The sequence below is a fragment of the Mesocricetus auratus genome, unplaced genomic scaffold (genome assembly GCF_017639785.1).
Source record: "Mesocricetus auratus isolate SY011 unplaced genomic scaffold, BCM_Maur_2.0 Super-Scaffold_100007, whole genome shotgun sequence".
In the NCBI taxonomy this organism is placed as follows: Eukaryota; Metazoa; Chordata; class Mammalia; order Rodentia; family Cricetidae; genus Mesocricetus; species Mesocricetus auratus.
This window is the reverse complement of record NW_024429191.1, coordinates 25,961,563-25,974,275: the sequence shown is the minus strand read 5'-3', so window position 1 is coordinate 25,974,275 and position 12,713 is coordinate 25,961,563. Positions and strand designations below refer to the sequence as shown.

At 46.0% G+C, this 12,713-nt stretch overlaps 1 protein-coding gene across 3 annotated transcripts in view; it reads left to right on the top strand.

Moving 5' to 3' along the window:
* Positions 1-12,713, top strand: part of Cyfip2 (cytoplasmic FMR1 interacting protein 2) — a 119,004-nt gene that overhangs the window by 99,830 nt on the left and 6,461 nt on the right. For all 3 annotated transcript variants that reach the window (XM_005071897.4, XM_013114761.3, XM_040748491.1), the window contains 2 exons: positions 5,926-5,998; positions 6,738-6,832. In XM_005071897.4, coding sequence (XP_005071954.1) covers positions 5,926-5,998; positions 6,738-6,832 — 168 coding nt within the window. The remainder of the gene's footprint in view (positions 1-5,925; positions 5,999-6,737; positions 6,833-12,713) is intronic.

Here is a 12,713-nt window from a genome sequence, read left to right as displayed (position 1 = left end):
TTGCTTGCAATGATGCTGTTTACACAAATTCAGGATACAGGTAACTTCTGGGAAGAGCAATGTCCATGATGTCCTGCTTATTTGAATAGAAGGTGGTTTAAGACCTGTCATTCTAGTCGGGCGGTGGTGGCACACGCCTTTTAACTCGGGAGGCAGAGGCAGGCAGATCTCTGTGAGTTCAAGGTCAGCCTGGTCTGCAGAGAGAGTTCCAGAACAGGCTCCAAAGCTACACAGAGAAACCCTGTCTTGAAAAAAAAAAAAACAGAAAACAAAACCTGTGTGGGGGCAGGTAGAAGGATTGGCAAACGCACGCATCACTCAAACGTACATGCCTGGGGAAGCCGGAGCACAAACTTAGATATTGTTCCTCAGGCACCACCCACATTTTTGTTGTTAACTAGCATTTCTCCCTCGCCTAAAACTCACCAGCTAAACTAGGCTAGCTGGCTAACAAGCCCAGAGGCCTCCTGACTCCGCCTTCTTAGCTCACAGGCACACTGCCCTTCCTGGCTTCTTCGAGTGGATTCTTGTGCTTGTACAGCAAGCGCTTGACCCGCTGAGACACCACTCCATTCTTCCTTAAACTGTGTAAGAAAATCATAGTTCTCTGTACATTTAAAAGAAGTTGCTATGACTAAGATCCCCGTAAATCAATAAGCTGCATGCCCCTCCCAGATATGGGTGAGACTGTAATGTTTCTTGGATGGTTAGATTTGAAGTGAGTTTTCGGTCTTTGATAATTTTGTGTATTTTCTTCTCATGTGCGTATGTGGGAACCTGTCTTTCTGACTTCTGAAGCCTGTAGTTTGTAAACTCCTTACAATTCTGGAGGGTGTGGGGTTCATGGTAAAGGGGTCTTTTGCTGGCAGGACCCTGCAGTTGGTGACAGAGAATTGGGTAACAGAGAGGATCACACTGTGAATGGACCTGTGATCCTACATCATACAAGAGACAAAGCTCTCTAGATGACCGTTAGCTCATGGATCCATGTGGTTATGATCTAACAAATAAAGCTTGCCTGAAGACCAGAGTGCAAAGCTAGCCACATTAGTCAGCCATATAGGCCAGGCAGTGGTGGCATGCACCTTTAGTCTCAGCAGCCACACTAGCTAGCCATAGAGGCCAGGCAATGGTGGTAAACATCTTCAATCCCAGCTCTAAGGAAGTGGAGACAGAAAGAGATATGACTGAACAGAGGGAGGAATATAAGGTGGGAGGAGACAGGAGCTCAGGCAGTCTAAGCAACAGTTAGTCTGAAGCAGTCAGTCTGAAGCGGCCCAAGGATGCAGTCTGAGGAGGCAGTTGGAGGACAGGATCTTGCCCCCTTCCATCTCAGGATTCTTAGAGATGGATGTAGTCTAGGTATTCAGTCTGAGGATACATTCAGTCTGAGGATTCCTAGAGACAGGATCTCCCATTTGGCCTGAGGTAGAGACCTATTAGAACTCGCTCTACAGAGCTGCAATGAGTTAATCACCTCCACACGCCCTTAACAGAGGACTGGTGATTAAGTTTCAACATGGGCTCTGTTGGAGGCACACAATGCTATTGTCTGAGCTATGGTTGTGGAGACTACCTGCCACACAACTATGGGTGGTGAAGGGAGGTGGCCTGGGTCACTGCTTAACACCTCTGTAGCCCTAGCTAGGAAGCCAGTGTCACCAAGTGTCTCAGTGCCCTCCCGCCACAGGATGGTGACAATAAGACCTACTGCACAGAGGTAGTGAGAGACAATAGTGGAAGCCCCTGGACATAGTCAGCATCCAGTAAATGCTCAGTTAGTGCCCATTGCCTCAACTTCCCTGAAGAACAAGGTGATTGCACTGTCCGAGGCTCCTTGTCCTAGGCAAGTATCCTTGGGGACCGTTTACTCCCCACCTGCATCTTGTTCTGTTTAAATTGCTCTTAATTGCATGTGATAATGAATTAAGCAAAACACATTTGTTTAAGATGAAGTGAGCCTCTCCCCACCTACCCCTGTCCCCATCATGGCCTGCTTAAATCGCAGTCTTTCTGTTCTTTCCATAATGCTTAGTAGAAGATGGCCTGTCCTTACAGCAACTTAATGTGGTATTTAGGGACCATCTGGTTAGAAAGATGAGGTTCTATCTCAATGCTGTCTCTCCTCGTTTCCTCTCCCGTTCTTCCTTATAGTCATAGTGAATGCACAAACCTCCAACAGCTTCCTTCAGAAGGATGATTGGATAGCAGCTATTCCAAGAAGACCCTAAGACTGAGGAAGGGGGCACTCTCAAGTGTCACTACCTCTTGCTGCTGGCAGCTGCATGCTTGTGTTATCATAGCAATGTTGCATTTTTTAAACTTTTTGTTCTATATTTTATTTTACATCAGTGATTTGCCCCTAAGTGTAGCCTAAAACAATCAAATACTGCTTGCACTGCACCTACGCAGACATCATTCCTGACGAAGCCTAGGATCTGTCTCCTTCTTAGGGGCAGGATGCCAGGAGCTATGGATTTAAAATTAAGTAGTAGTTGCTGCAGAGGTGTTATTCCCCTAAGGTTAGTTTTCAGAGGAATATATGGTTGATGTAGAAAATGCAGTGGTTATACATATAGGTTTTTTTTTAAGCAAGAAGACTAGGGTAGAAAATGTAGAAATACCTGAAAACTCCACTGTATGAAGCATTTGTTCAAAATATTTCATAGTTCAGATTATTAATAAAGAGAAACTTCCAGGCCTACATAGGAAGACCCAAACTCAGATTCTAATGTCTCAAATCTGTTACATGCCTGCACTTAAAAAAAATCTTTAGAACAAGGTCTCCTGTAGTCCAGATTGGCCTCCAACTAGCCATGTGGCCAAGGATGACCTCCAACTAGCCATGTAGCCAAGGATGACCTCTAACTAGCCATGTAGCCAAGGATGACCTCCAACTCATAATCCTCCTGCCTCCACCTCCCAAGCACTAAGATACTAGACAAGCACTCTGTTACCTAAACTATATCCCCAGGGCCTGAACTTTAGCATTTATTCTGAGTGATTACTGATCACTTACTAGATACCCAGTGCTTTTGTGATGGATGGGTGACTACAGAGCCAGGACCATTGCAGGGTGGTCTTCACGGACCATGAAAGTACCCTGTCCAGTGAGGCGCAGCCTGGTGGGCTCCTCTTGGATGCTTTGACTTACTGCTCAGAGGAGCAGGAAGCCGGCCCTCAGCCCAGGCTCCACAATGGAGGCTTGTTTGTCCTTCACACAGGCCTTTGTGCCCAATGCCTGTCTCTATCTGTGGCAATGACCTCAGCTAATGAACAGCGAACAAGTACCTCCCACACAAGGTGTGCAGCCACCTCATTATGCAAATGGCTGTTTGGTTGCTCCTCTGGGATGTCCCTTCCTCTCTCGGAAGACTCCCTCCCTCTCACTTGGCTTCTCACGTCCCTAGACAAACCACGCTTACACAGTAGAAGACATGTAAGAAAGACATTCACATCCAAGATTCCCTTGTCCTCTAGTGTGCAAGTATGGGAGAGAGGGGGCTTCAAAGTGGGAAAAGGAAATGCCCTCATCTCCCCCAGAGTCATAGTTCACCGTGTAAAGTGAGCTGAGCTTCTGCGTCGTTCTTTCAGAGCCTTCTGTCCTCCCTCTGAGCTCTCAGGTGTCTCCCAAGGTCAGTTCATCCACGTGAATGGAGTAGAACTTGGTGGTTCAGGCAGTGGACAGCCTTCTGGCAACAAAACATGTCTAAGGGAATCTTTTGTAAGAAGGCAAGACTGTGTGATGTGTACTTGTAATAACTTAAATAGCTCCTCTCTGCCCTGAGAATGAAATCTGTACCTAAACCATGCCATTAAGCCCTCACATAGTGTATTGCCCTCCCCTTTAGGGCCTCATGTATTGTGAATCTCTTTGTGGCACTACTGCAATTTACTTAGCCTTTGCACTGGAATAGTCTTACCTAAATCTATGTGGGTAGTTTCCCCCATACCCAGTCTCTGCTCAGCTTCTATTCCTTCCTAAGGACTTTTCTAAGTGGCCCAGATTAACTCTTGCCTCCTTCTCTATTCCCCTCATGAGCAATCACTATCTGAAGTTATCTGTGTTCCTAAGTCTCTACAGGAATTTAAATAGCGTGAGAACAACGATCTAGTCTAACTTGTTCAGCATCATACCTGCATAGCCAAGAACTGTGCCTGGTGTTTAATAAATATCTGTTGGGTGAATGAATGGATGGATGGCGGTCTTCTCATGCTTGTATGACTATCATGTAGTCAGATAACTTCGTTTATTCATGAGGAGTAACAAGCATTTACCCACTGAAGTGATTATTGATAAATTATCATAGAAAAGGCATTAGATCATAAATTATTGCTGGGACTAAGATCACAACAGAGGTGCTTCATCGCGACCCTGAAGAGCCATAGTGTAACAGTAGGAAATGAGGAAAGAGTCAAGACACAGGTGCACTCGAGAGGTGATGAAGTGACGGAAGGCAAGGTTCGTGTGCCATTCCGCAAACAAGCCGGGCAGGGCATGAGGGGAAATGGTCAGCCTTAGAGGTGCAGACAGTGAGGACTCCAGCAAGGGGTTGAGTGTCTAAGTCTGGATGGAAGCATAGGTTTGGTCAGTTGTAGGTACTGAGTGTTGTCAAGTGATGGGAGCAGACAGGATAAACAAGTGAAGAGGGAGAAAATCAGCGCTTGAGGGATGGTCCCAAGTATCACTTGCAGGGATGCTGAAGGGGGACGTGGAACTGGTCTACAGTTTTCAGTAAGGTATTTGAGCGCTCTCCTCTCATTGCTGCTCTTCAGATGCCCAGTGGGAGAACTCCATCCACTCCTAGGGTGGAGGAATCCCGGGAGCACCTGCAGTCTTGAGTTCCTGATTCTTTTATCGCTTAAGAGTTGAGGTTTGAATGCATCCTGGATCTCATCTCATGTGGGGCCCACAATTGAAAGAGGAGGGAGACACACAGCGGAGGGGCCCTTGTCTTAGCTCTCCCTGCATTGTCCTAAAGTCAACAGTCAGAGGCTGATGGTGAGGCTGTTGGCCCTGTCTTCCCTTTAGTCCTACCCAGCTTTGCCGTCCCACCACTGTGGTATCACTTTCCTTTTAGTTGTAAGGGTGCGTTTGCATCTGTCTTGGCCCCATCAAAACCTGTCTGACCTAAGTTTTAGTTACTTTTCTCCCATTGGCTGGTGACTAATGTGGCCAAAACTAATCCAGACACAGACCTTTTCCCAGAGTCATTCTGCACTAACAGATGGCAGGGTTGCCCCAAGTATCTCGTATGTGTATGTATGCACACATATGTACTAGAAGTCAACTCAGATGTCACTCCTTAAGAGCAGTCCACCTTATTTTGTGGACAAGGTAGCTCACTGAGTGGAGTAGACTAGCTGGCCAGTGAGTCCCAGAGATCTGCCTATTTCTACCTCACCAGTGCTGGGATCATATGCACAAAGTACCACACTTGACTTTTTACATATGTGCAGGAATAAAACTCAGGTCAAGCACTTTACCAACTGAGACATCTTCCCCACCCAACACCCTACTGTGTCCTAACTACCTTCTTTAATACCATAGAACTCATCACCAGCCGAATGGAGTCTGGTAGCCTTCAGCCATGTCTGGTCCCTCTTATCATCATTCACCTTAACTCTTCAGCAAAGTCCTTATAAGATGATGGTAAAGATGTGTAGAGCTCCTTCTCATGAGCTGGGACTGAGCAATAGGTTATGGATTGTCGGTCCTCACAATAACCCATTGAACCACATTCTGATCTCATCCTCATTTTGAAGATAGACTCTGAGAAGCCACTCAGTTACCAGAGTCACACTGCTAATAAAGAGAACTTGAACGCTAGAGGCAGCAGAACTGGAGTCAAGATTTTCGGAATGAAATCCTTCTAACTTAAGGTGAAAATTGTTCTCTCTTCCTCTCCCCCTCTGTCTCTGCAGTCTCAGGAGGAAGTCTGTGATCTGCTTCATGCTGCACCCTTCCAGAACATCCTGCCCAGAGTCTACATCAAAGGTAAGAAACCGCCACTAGCAGTGACAGCCCTCCTGGATTTGAATTAATGCTCACCTTTGAAACAGCTACTGGTGTAAGTATGGGCAATGTGTACGACAGGACACATGTGGAAGTCAGGACAGCCTCAGGTGTCGTCTTCACCTTCCAGTTTGCTTGAAACAGGACCCCTTGGTTGTTTGCCTGTGCGTGTGCCAGGCTAGCTGGCCTGCAGACTTCTAGGAAGCCTTCTGCCTCTACCTCCCATCTTCGCTGTGAGAGTGCTGGGATGACAGGTGCACGCTTCGTCATCCAGATTTTATCTGGTTCTGGGGATTTAAACTTGGAGCCTCACACTTCCCCAGCCCTGTGCTCACATCCTCATGCCAGTCAACTCGGACTGCAGCCATCCAGGAAGGAGTTTGATGTTTTGGATGCCTGTGGAATCATTAAGGGATTGGAAATGGCACCCCAGGCCTTGCTCCTTTGAAGCTAACCTTACTATGTCACTCAGTCTAGCGTCAGTTCAACTGCTTGCGTGATAGGGCAATGGCTATTTCACTAGACAGACACTTCTGTTATTGACCCAAGCTCACGGAGGGATAGTCTCTCATAATGAAGTCTCATCACAGTCTCCAGAACCAAGGAGGAGGTTCTGCACTCTCCATCCTAGTTTGGGGACACAGTGATAGCATCAGGTCCTCTGAGACAGCTTCCTCCCCGGTCACGCACTCAACTTTCTGTTCCTTTATCCCTTTTGCAGAGGGAGAGCGCCTGGAAGTCCGGATGAAGCGTCTCGAGGCCAAGTATGCCCCACTTCACCTGGTCCCCCTGATAGAACGGCTGGGAACTCCTCAGGTACGCACCCTGTATCACGGGCCCAAAGGGTCCCAAGAATAGAGCGTTTGGTGCCCAACCTCCTCATTTTACAGATAGGGAAACTAAGGCACAGAGAAGGGAAGAGCATATTCAGTACCATAAAACTGCTGCAGCAGGCTGGGATGAGGTTGGTTTCCTCTCAGGCTTGAGTTCTTTCTTCTCTCAGTGTCAAGAGTTGTGCTAAGAAAGAGGGAAGTCTACTTAAAACAGTACCCATAACACCCCTGCCAGGTACCAAGAATTCTGCAACACCATCTATCAAAATTCAAACTGCACACACCTAAGTCCACACTTCACATCTAGGTATTTTTCTTGAGAAACTTAAGATCAGAAGAAGCTGTGGTAACAAGGTTTGTTGGCTGAAGTGTTAGCTCAGTAGAATGTGGCATTTTGGGTAAGCATAATTAAAAGGAAAAATTAAATCTAAGTACATTACTCAGTGTGGCCAGATCTTAAATTCAAGTTACATTTCACATAGGGTTTTTAAAAACATTCACATACCAAATGCATGTAAGTAAAACATCCTCTGAAAACTTCTGGAATGTTCCAAGCCTAATTTGGGGAAGAGAAGGTTAGTTGGCTTACACTTCTGTATCCTTGCTCATCATTAAAGGAAGTCAGGGCAGGAACCTGGAGGCAGGAGCTGATGCAGAGGCCATGGAGAGGTACTGCTTACTGGCTTGTTCCTCATGGCTTGCTCAGCCTGCTTTCTCACAGAACTCAGGACCACCAGCCCAGGGATGACACCACCCACAATGGGCTGGGCCCTCCTCCGTCAATCACTAATTAAGAAAATGCTCTTAGGCAGGCATTTTCTCAGTTGAAGCTCCCACCTCTCTGATGGCTTCAGGTTACGTCAAGTTGACATAAAGTTATTCAGCACACCAGTTCACTGTGGTGAATTCTGAGGAATGATGGAGGTAGGGACTGGGTGGGAAGATGAAGAATCAGAGGCAATTTGAGTTTCATCTATAATTAATGTTCTAATATCTTCAAAGTTCCCTGGGCTCATGTTGAATCTGTAAAAGTTAACTTTTGAGAAATGGCAGCAGTTACTGTGAACACTAAATTGGGTAAGGGAGGACTCCTGCCCTCAGAGCACTCACAGACTCTGGAGGGAGGCAGGACAAAAGAGAAACAGGGGAAGGCCCCGAAATGTCTACTTCTGTTTCAGGTGGGTTTAAGTGAGCCTGCCATTTGGAGGTGAGCAGGGGATGAGGTAGCACAGGACACCGTAGGGATGACCCATCCATCGGCTTTGTGTTGCTGGCTGCGCTGACTGCTGTAGCGGTTCAGGATCTAAAGCCACCCTGGGACTCATGTTCCCTTCTGGGAATATCACCATGGTCAGAACCCGCACTCTCAGCAGAGGGCAAGAGGTAGCCACTGCCCACAAGACAAGCCCCATCTGCACAGGTGTGTCAGGCCCTGCTGGAAGTGTTGACTAACCACAGGGGTTTGGGCCTTTAGCTCACAGCAGAGAACTCGGACACTGGAGAAAGTCTTCCCACTTTATTGGCAGCAGACGTTGAACAGAGGAAATCTTCTAAAAATGATTTCCTTTTAGGGAGAAATCTCCCGAGCCAGTGACATGCCAGCATGCCTGCTGCTCTCGGGGTGTCACCCTGTAAGAATCCAGATTCTCGAGTCGGGGTTGGGGGGAGCTTGGCATGTGTTTTCACTCATGGCTGTGCATTTCTTCCCCCATTCTGATGAACACCTTTTCCGTTGGACTGATAGAAATCTCAGTTTATCCAGTGTTGAGTATTTAACAAACAGGAGCCTAGTGAGAGAGGCCGTGCCAGCTTCTTCTCAAGGGATAGTCTAACACTACAGTCAGATCAACCTGAGAGTAGAACTGGGTTACTAGGGGCTGGGAAAGGAGGATGGAGGAGAGAGTGTAGGGTAGGATCAAGGTGCATGTGTGTAGGTAACATGTGAAAAGGAAAAGGAAAACTTGGGGGCGGTGAGATGGCGCAGTGGGTAAAGACACTTGCTACTAACTTTGCCAGGCTGAGTTTGATCCCAGGACCCATATGAGGGAAGGAATGAATGACTCATACAGGTTGTCTTCTGAGCTCTCTACATGTGCCAAACACACGTGGGCACACATACTAAATGCATGCATACATCCATACATAGTAAATACAACTTCATCAGCCCATAGGCCAAAGAAATGCCAGCAAGTTGTGAACACTGAAGCTGGCCACTAGGTCTTGTCTGCCAGATCTTGTGTGGTATCTGGGTCAGTGACAGGAAACAATCATGGCAGATTTAAACCAGGGAAGTCTGAGCAGTGTGACGTCTGCATTTGTTCCTGAACAAACTGAAGTCCTAGCTCTACCCTGAAGTGTCACATAATCTCATACTCTCACCTGAAACATTTTATTTCCCCAACTTTGTTTTCCCATCTGTGAAATAGGATGATAGCTGGCCTCCTTAGCTGGCCTGCATTTTTTAAAACTGTTAGGACCTTTTAGACTGTTATGCCATTGATAGCTGGGAAGATAATTTCCAGGTTGACAAAGGGTCGGCCACTCACCAGGGAAGGAAGGTGTCTTTGCAGATATTCCACTTGGTAAAAACCAGTGTGCACCTTGTTTTCTTCCCCAGAGTCTCGTTGTAGTTGTTCATATCTGTTCTCGAGTTTGCCTGCACTTTCAGGGCTCAGCCTTTTGAACGTTACAGGGCAAACGACAGGAAAGCCTGACATTGATGATGTATGCAGAAAAGTTATTGAATTTACACACACACACACACACACACATACTCGAGTCCTCACAATGTGGTAGGGTCTGCATTTCTTGACTGTTAAAGAATATTGAGAAGCCATGCATGTAAGAGCTATTTTAAGCACCATTCTCCTCCATACATGATGACAAGCCACAGACTGGTCACATCTGAGCAAGCACTAGATGGCCTTTTTTTTATGTGAAAAGGAAATGAGGGTAGAATAATGGATGATCATTCACTGGATGTATTTTCCTGCAAACATGAAGACCTGGGTTCAGGTCCCCAGTACCCACATAAAAGTCATGGGAGGTGACACACCTATCACTCCAGCAACAGGAGGGGACAGGCAGATCTCAAGGGCTTGCTGGCAGCCAGTCTAACCAATACATTGAGCTTCTGGTTCAATGACTGACAGGCCCTTTCTCAAAAACTAAGCAAAGGGATCAGATGAAGATACCCAAGGCTACAGCCAGGTGGGGGTAGTGTCACACACCTTTAATATCAGCACTTGGGAGGCAGATGCAGGCAGATCTCTGAATTCAAAGCCAGCCTGATCTACAGAGTGAGGCCTAGAATATCCAGGGCTACACAGAGAAACCCTGTCTTGAAAACAATTTAACAATAGAAAGGGTACCCAGAATTGACCTCTGACCTCCACATGTGCACACACGCACATGCATGCACATACAAAATGATTACCAAAAAAGGCAAATAAAAGCTCACTTTAAAAAAAATGCCAGTGAACATAGGAAAAAGTTCAACAATCACCAGCCATCTGAAGTGCATACTCCAAGGTCGATTTCATCTCTCCATTTGGTAATGGCCTTTTCCTTAGAACACATTGGCTGGTCTGGTAGGAGTACAGGAATGGGCTTCCCCTGAGAAGTTATCAGGGCAGCTTCCTGAGGCTCACTATCATGTAGCAAAAGCCCTTTAAAGTAATTACATCCCCTCTAATACTAGGATTTACCCAACAACATGACAGGAGACAATGCTCAAAGAATGTTATGTATACAGACAATTGCTCTAGGATTGTCCCCAACACTGAAGATTTGTGAACAACTTAAAATAACCAACAAGGGTAGAGGACGGAATACATTTATCAGAAGCTGTTTTTAGATCATGGCACTGAATGTATTATGGAAATGAGTTTTTAAATTAGAGATGTGCTAAATGAAAATGTAATATAGTCTGTTGTGTTCATGCCTGTATGTATACTCATAGCAGCAAACAATATTCATATATCTGTATTTTAAGAAAGCTCATCTCTGGGTAATGGGATAAGTGGAATATTATCTTTCTTGTATGTTATTTAAATTTCCCCTAAATTTTACCCAGTGAATGCATGTTACTTTTATGGTTCACAGAAAGAAACAGAAGGGTGAAGACAAGGCCCCTTTCATTGGCTGTGGTAGATGGGGAGATGAGAGTCAAACCACAGGCTTTACAAAGTATTTGCCAATGTTTCTACCCACCCACCCCCAAAGTAGGATTCTCCAATGCAGCCTGAGTAATCAAACAGACAACAGGTTAATTAGAATACCAGCAGTCTCTCAGTTGGCTGCTGAGAACATACATGGGTCTTTAATTTACTGAGCATCTCCAGGGTATCAGACATGTGGTGAACAGAGAACAGAGTAAGCACAAAAGAGCAGAATCAAGTGCCAGCTTTATGATATCTTAGAGTGCTTTTTCCAGCTGCCCGTAGCAGCTTGAGTGGTCCTCTGTGTCTGCCTGTGGATTCAAATTGACTCGCCATGAATCAGGGAGCCCTCTCCACTTTGTGTTTCAAACACATAGCCACCATCTCTTCTCCAACTAATTTTCTTCCAAGGCCTTTTCACTTTGTCGTTGTCATGACAACGACACCCATGGCCTGTGTTCATCACAGGCTATACTTCCTGATTTATTTTCTTCCCTGGCTTTACTTAGCGGCTGCCCCCGCTTCTCTTGGTGGGGGGAGGTCTCCAAGGAAGAGGACATTGAGGGAGAGGTCACATGGTACCTCCTAACTCCCTACAAAATGCCCTCCCCCCAACCCTTCCTCCAACTGGGAGCTGATCCCATGTGTGTGTGTTCTGAGAATCTGGCTGTCTTAGAAACTAGCTTTCTTTAGCTTTGTTCCCAGACGAGAAGACCTGAGTTTGACCTTAGATTTTAATATGTGCTTTGCAGATGGCTTTCAGCACCTTTGCTCGTAGATGTTTTCACTCACAGCACAGACAGTTGCACAAGGCGGTAGTGTGTTTGATGTGCCTGTGTGCCTGTCTGATTACTCGATATGCAGTAGCCAGGACCAGATGAGAAGCCTGTTTGAATTACTAATAGAGACCATTCACCATTGTCAAAGAAGGGTTTCTAACGAGTGAAAATAACTCTGTGAAGTCAGTGGCAAATCTTAAAGCAGTAACATACGCTCCTTCTAGCACGTTCCACTGCACAAAACTATTTTCAGTGTGAAAAGCTCACCCATTTCCCCCAGTCTATCTGCACCCATGATGAACTTGACTCCTTTTGAAATGTCTTCTACATGCACACACACACACCCCTCATGCATGCTCTGTTCATCTGTGGGGTTGTGCTGGTGTTTGGTAGGATTGTAGTAAATGCCATTTTCTCCACTTTGCTGAATTCGTGTTATAATTTAGCTTGTAGATCTCAGCTACATTGAGCGGAATCTACGCTTTGTACCTTTCCTTGACTGTGCCTTTAAGCCTCAGTTTTCCTCATCTGTGAACTAGAAAGAATAATAGACCGGTAGAATTGAACAGTCACTACTCATCAAGAGCCTTACATTATAGTATTACATTATAAACATACACACTAGCAGTGTTACATTGTAAACACACACTCTAGCAGTGTTGTAAGTAAGACTGCTGACTTTTGTGTACCCAATTAGCCATCTTGGCCTCTCTGGTTGGTGCCTTGATGACAGGCACATGCATCATGCCTGGCTTCTTATTATGGGTTCTGGAGGACAGAATTCCGGTCCTTGTACTTGCACTGAGCTGTCCCCCTCAGCCCCAACCAGCATTTAAGGCCCGTATGTGGTCAGGTAATTTCCAAAAACCAGTCTTCTACTGGGGGTGCCTGGATTTCACTTGCCCCGAGTGATAGTTTCCATAAG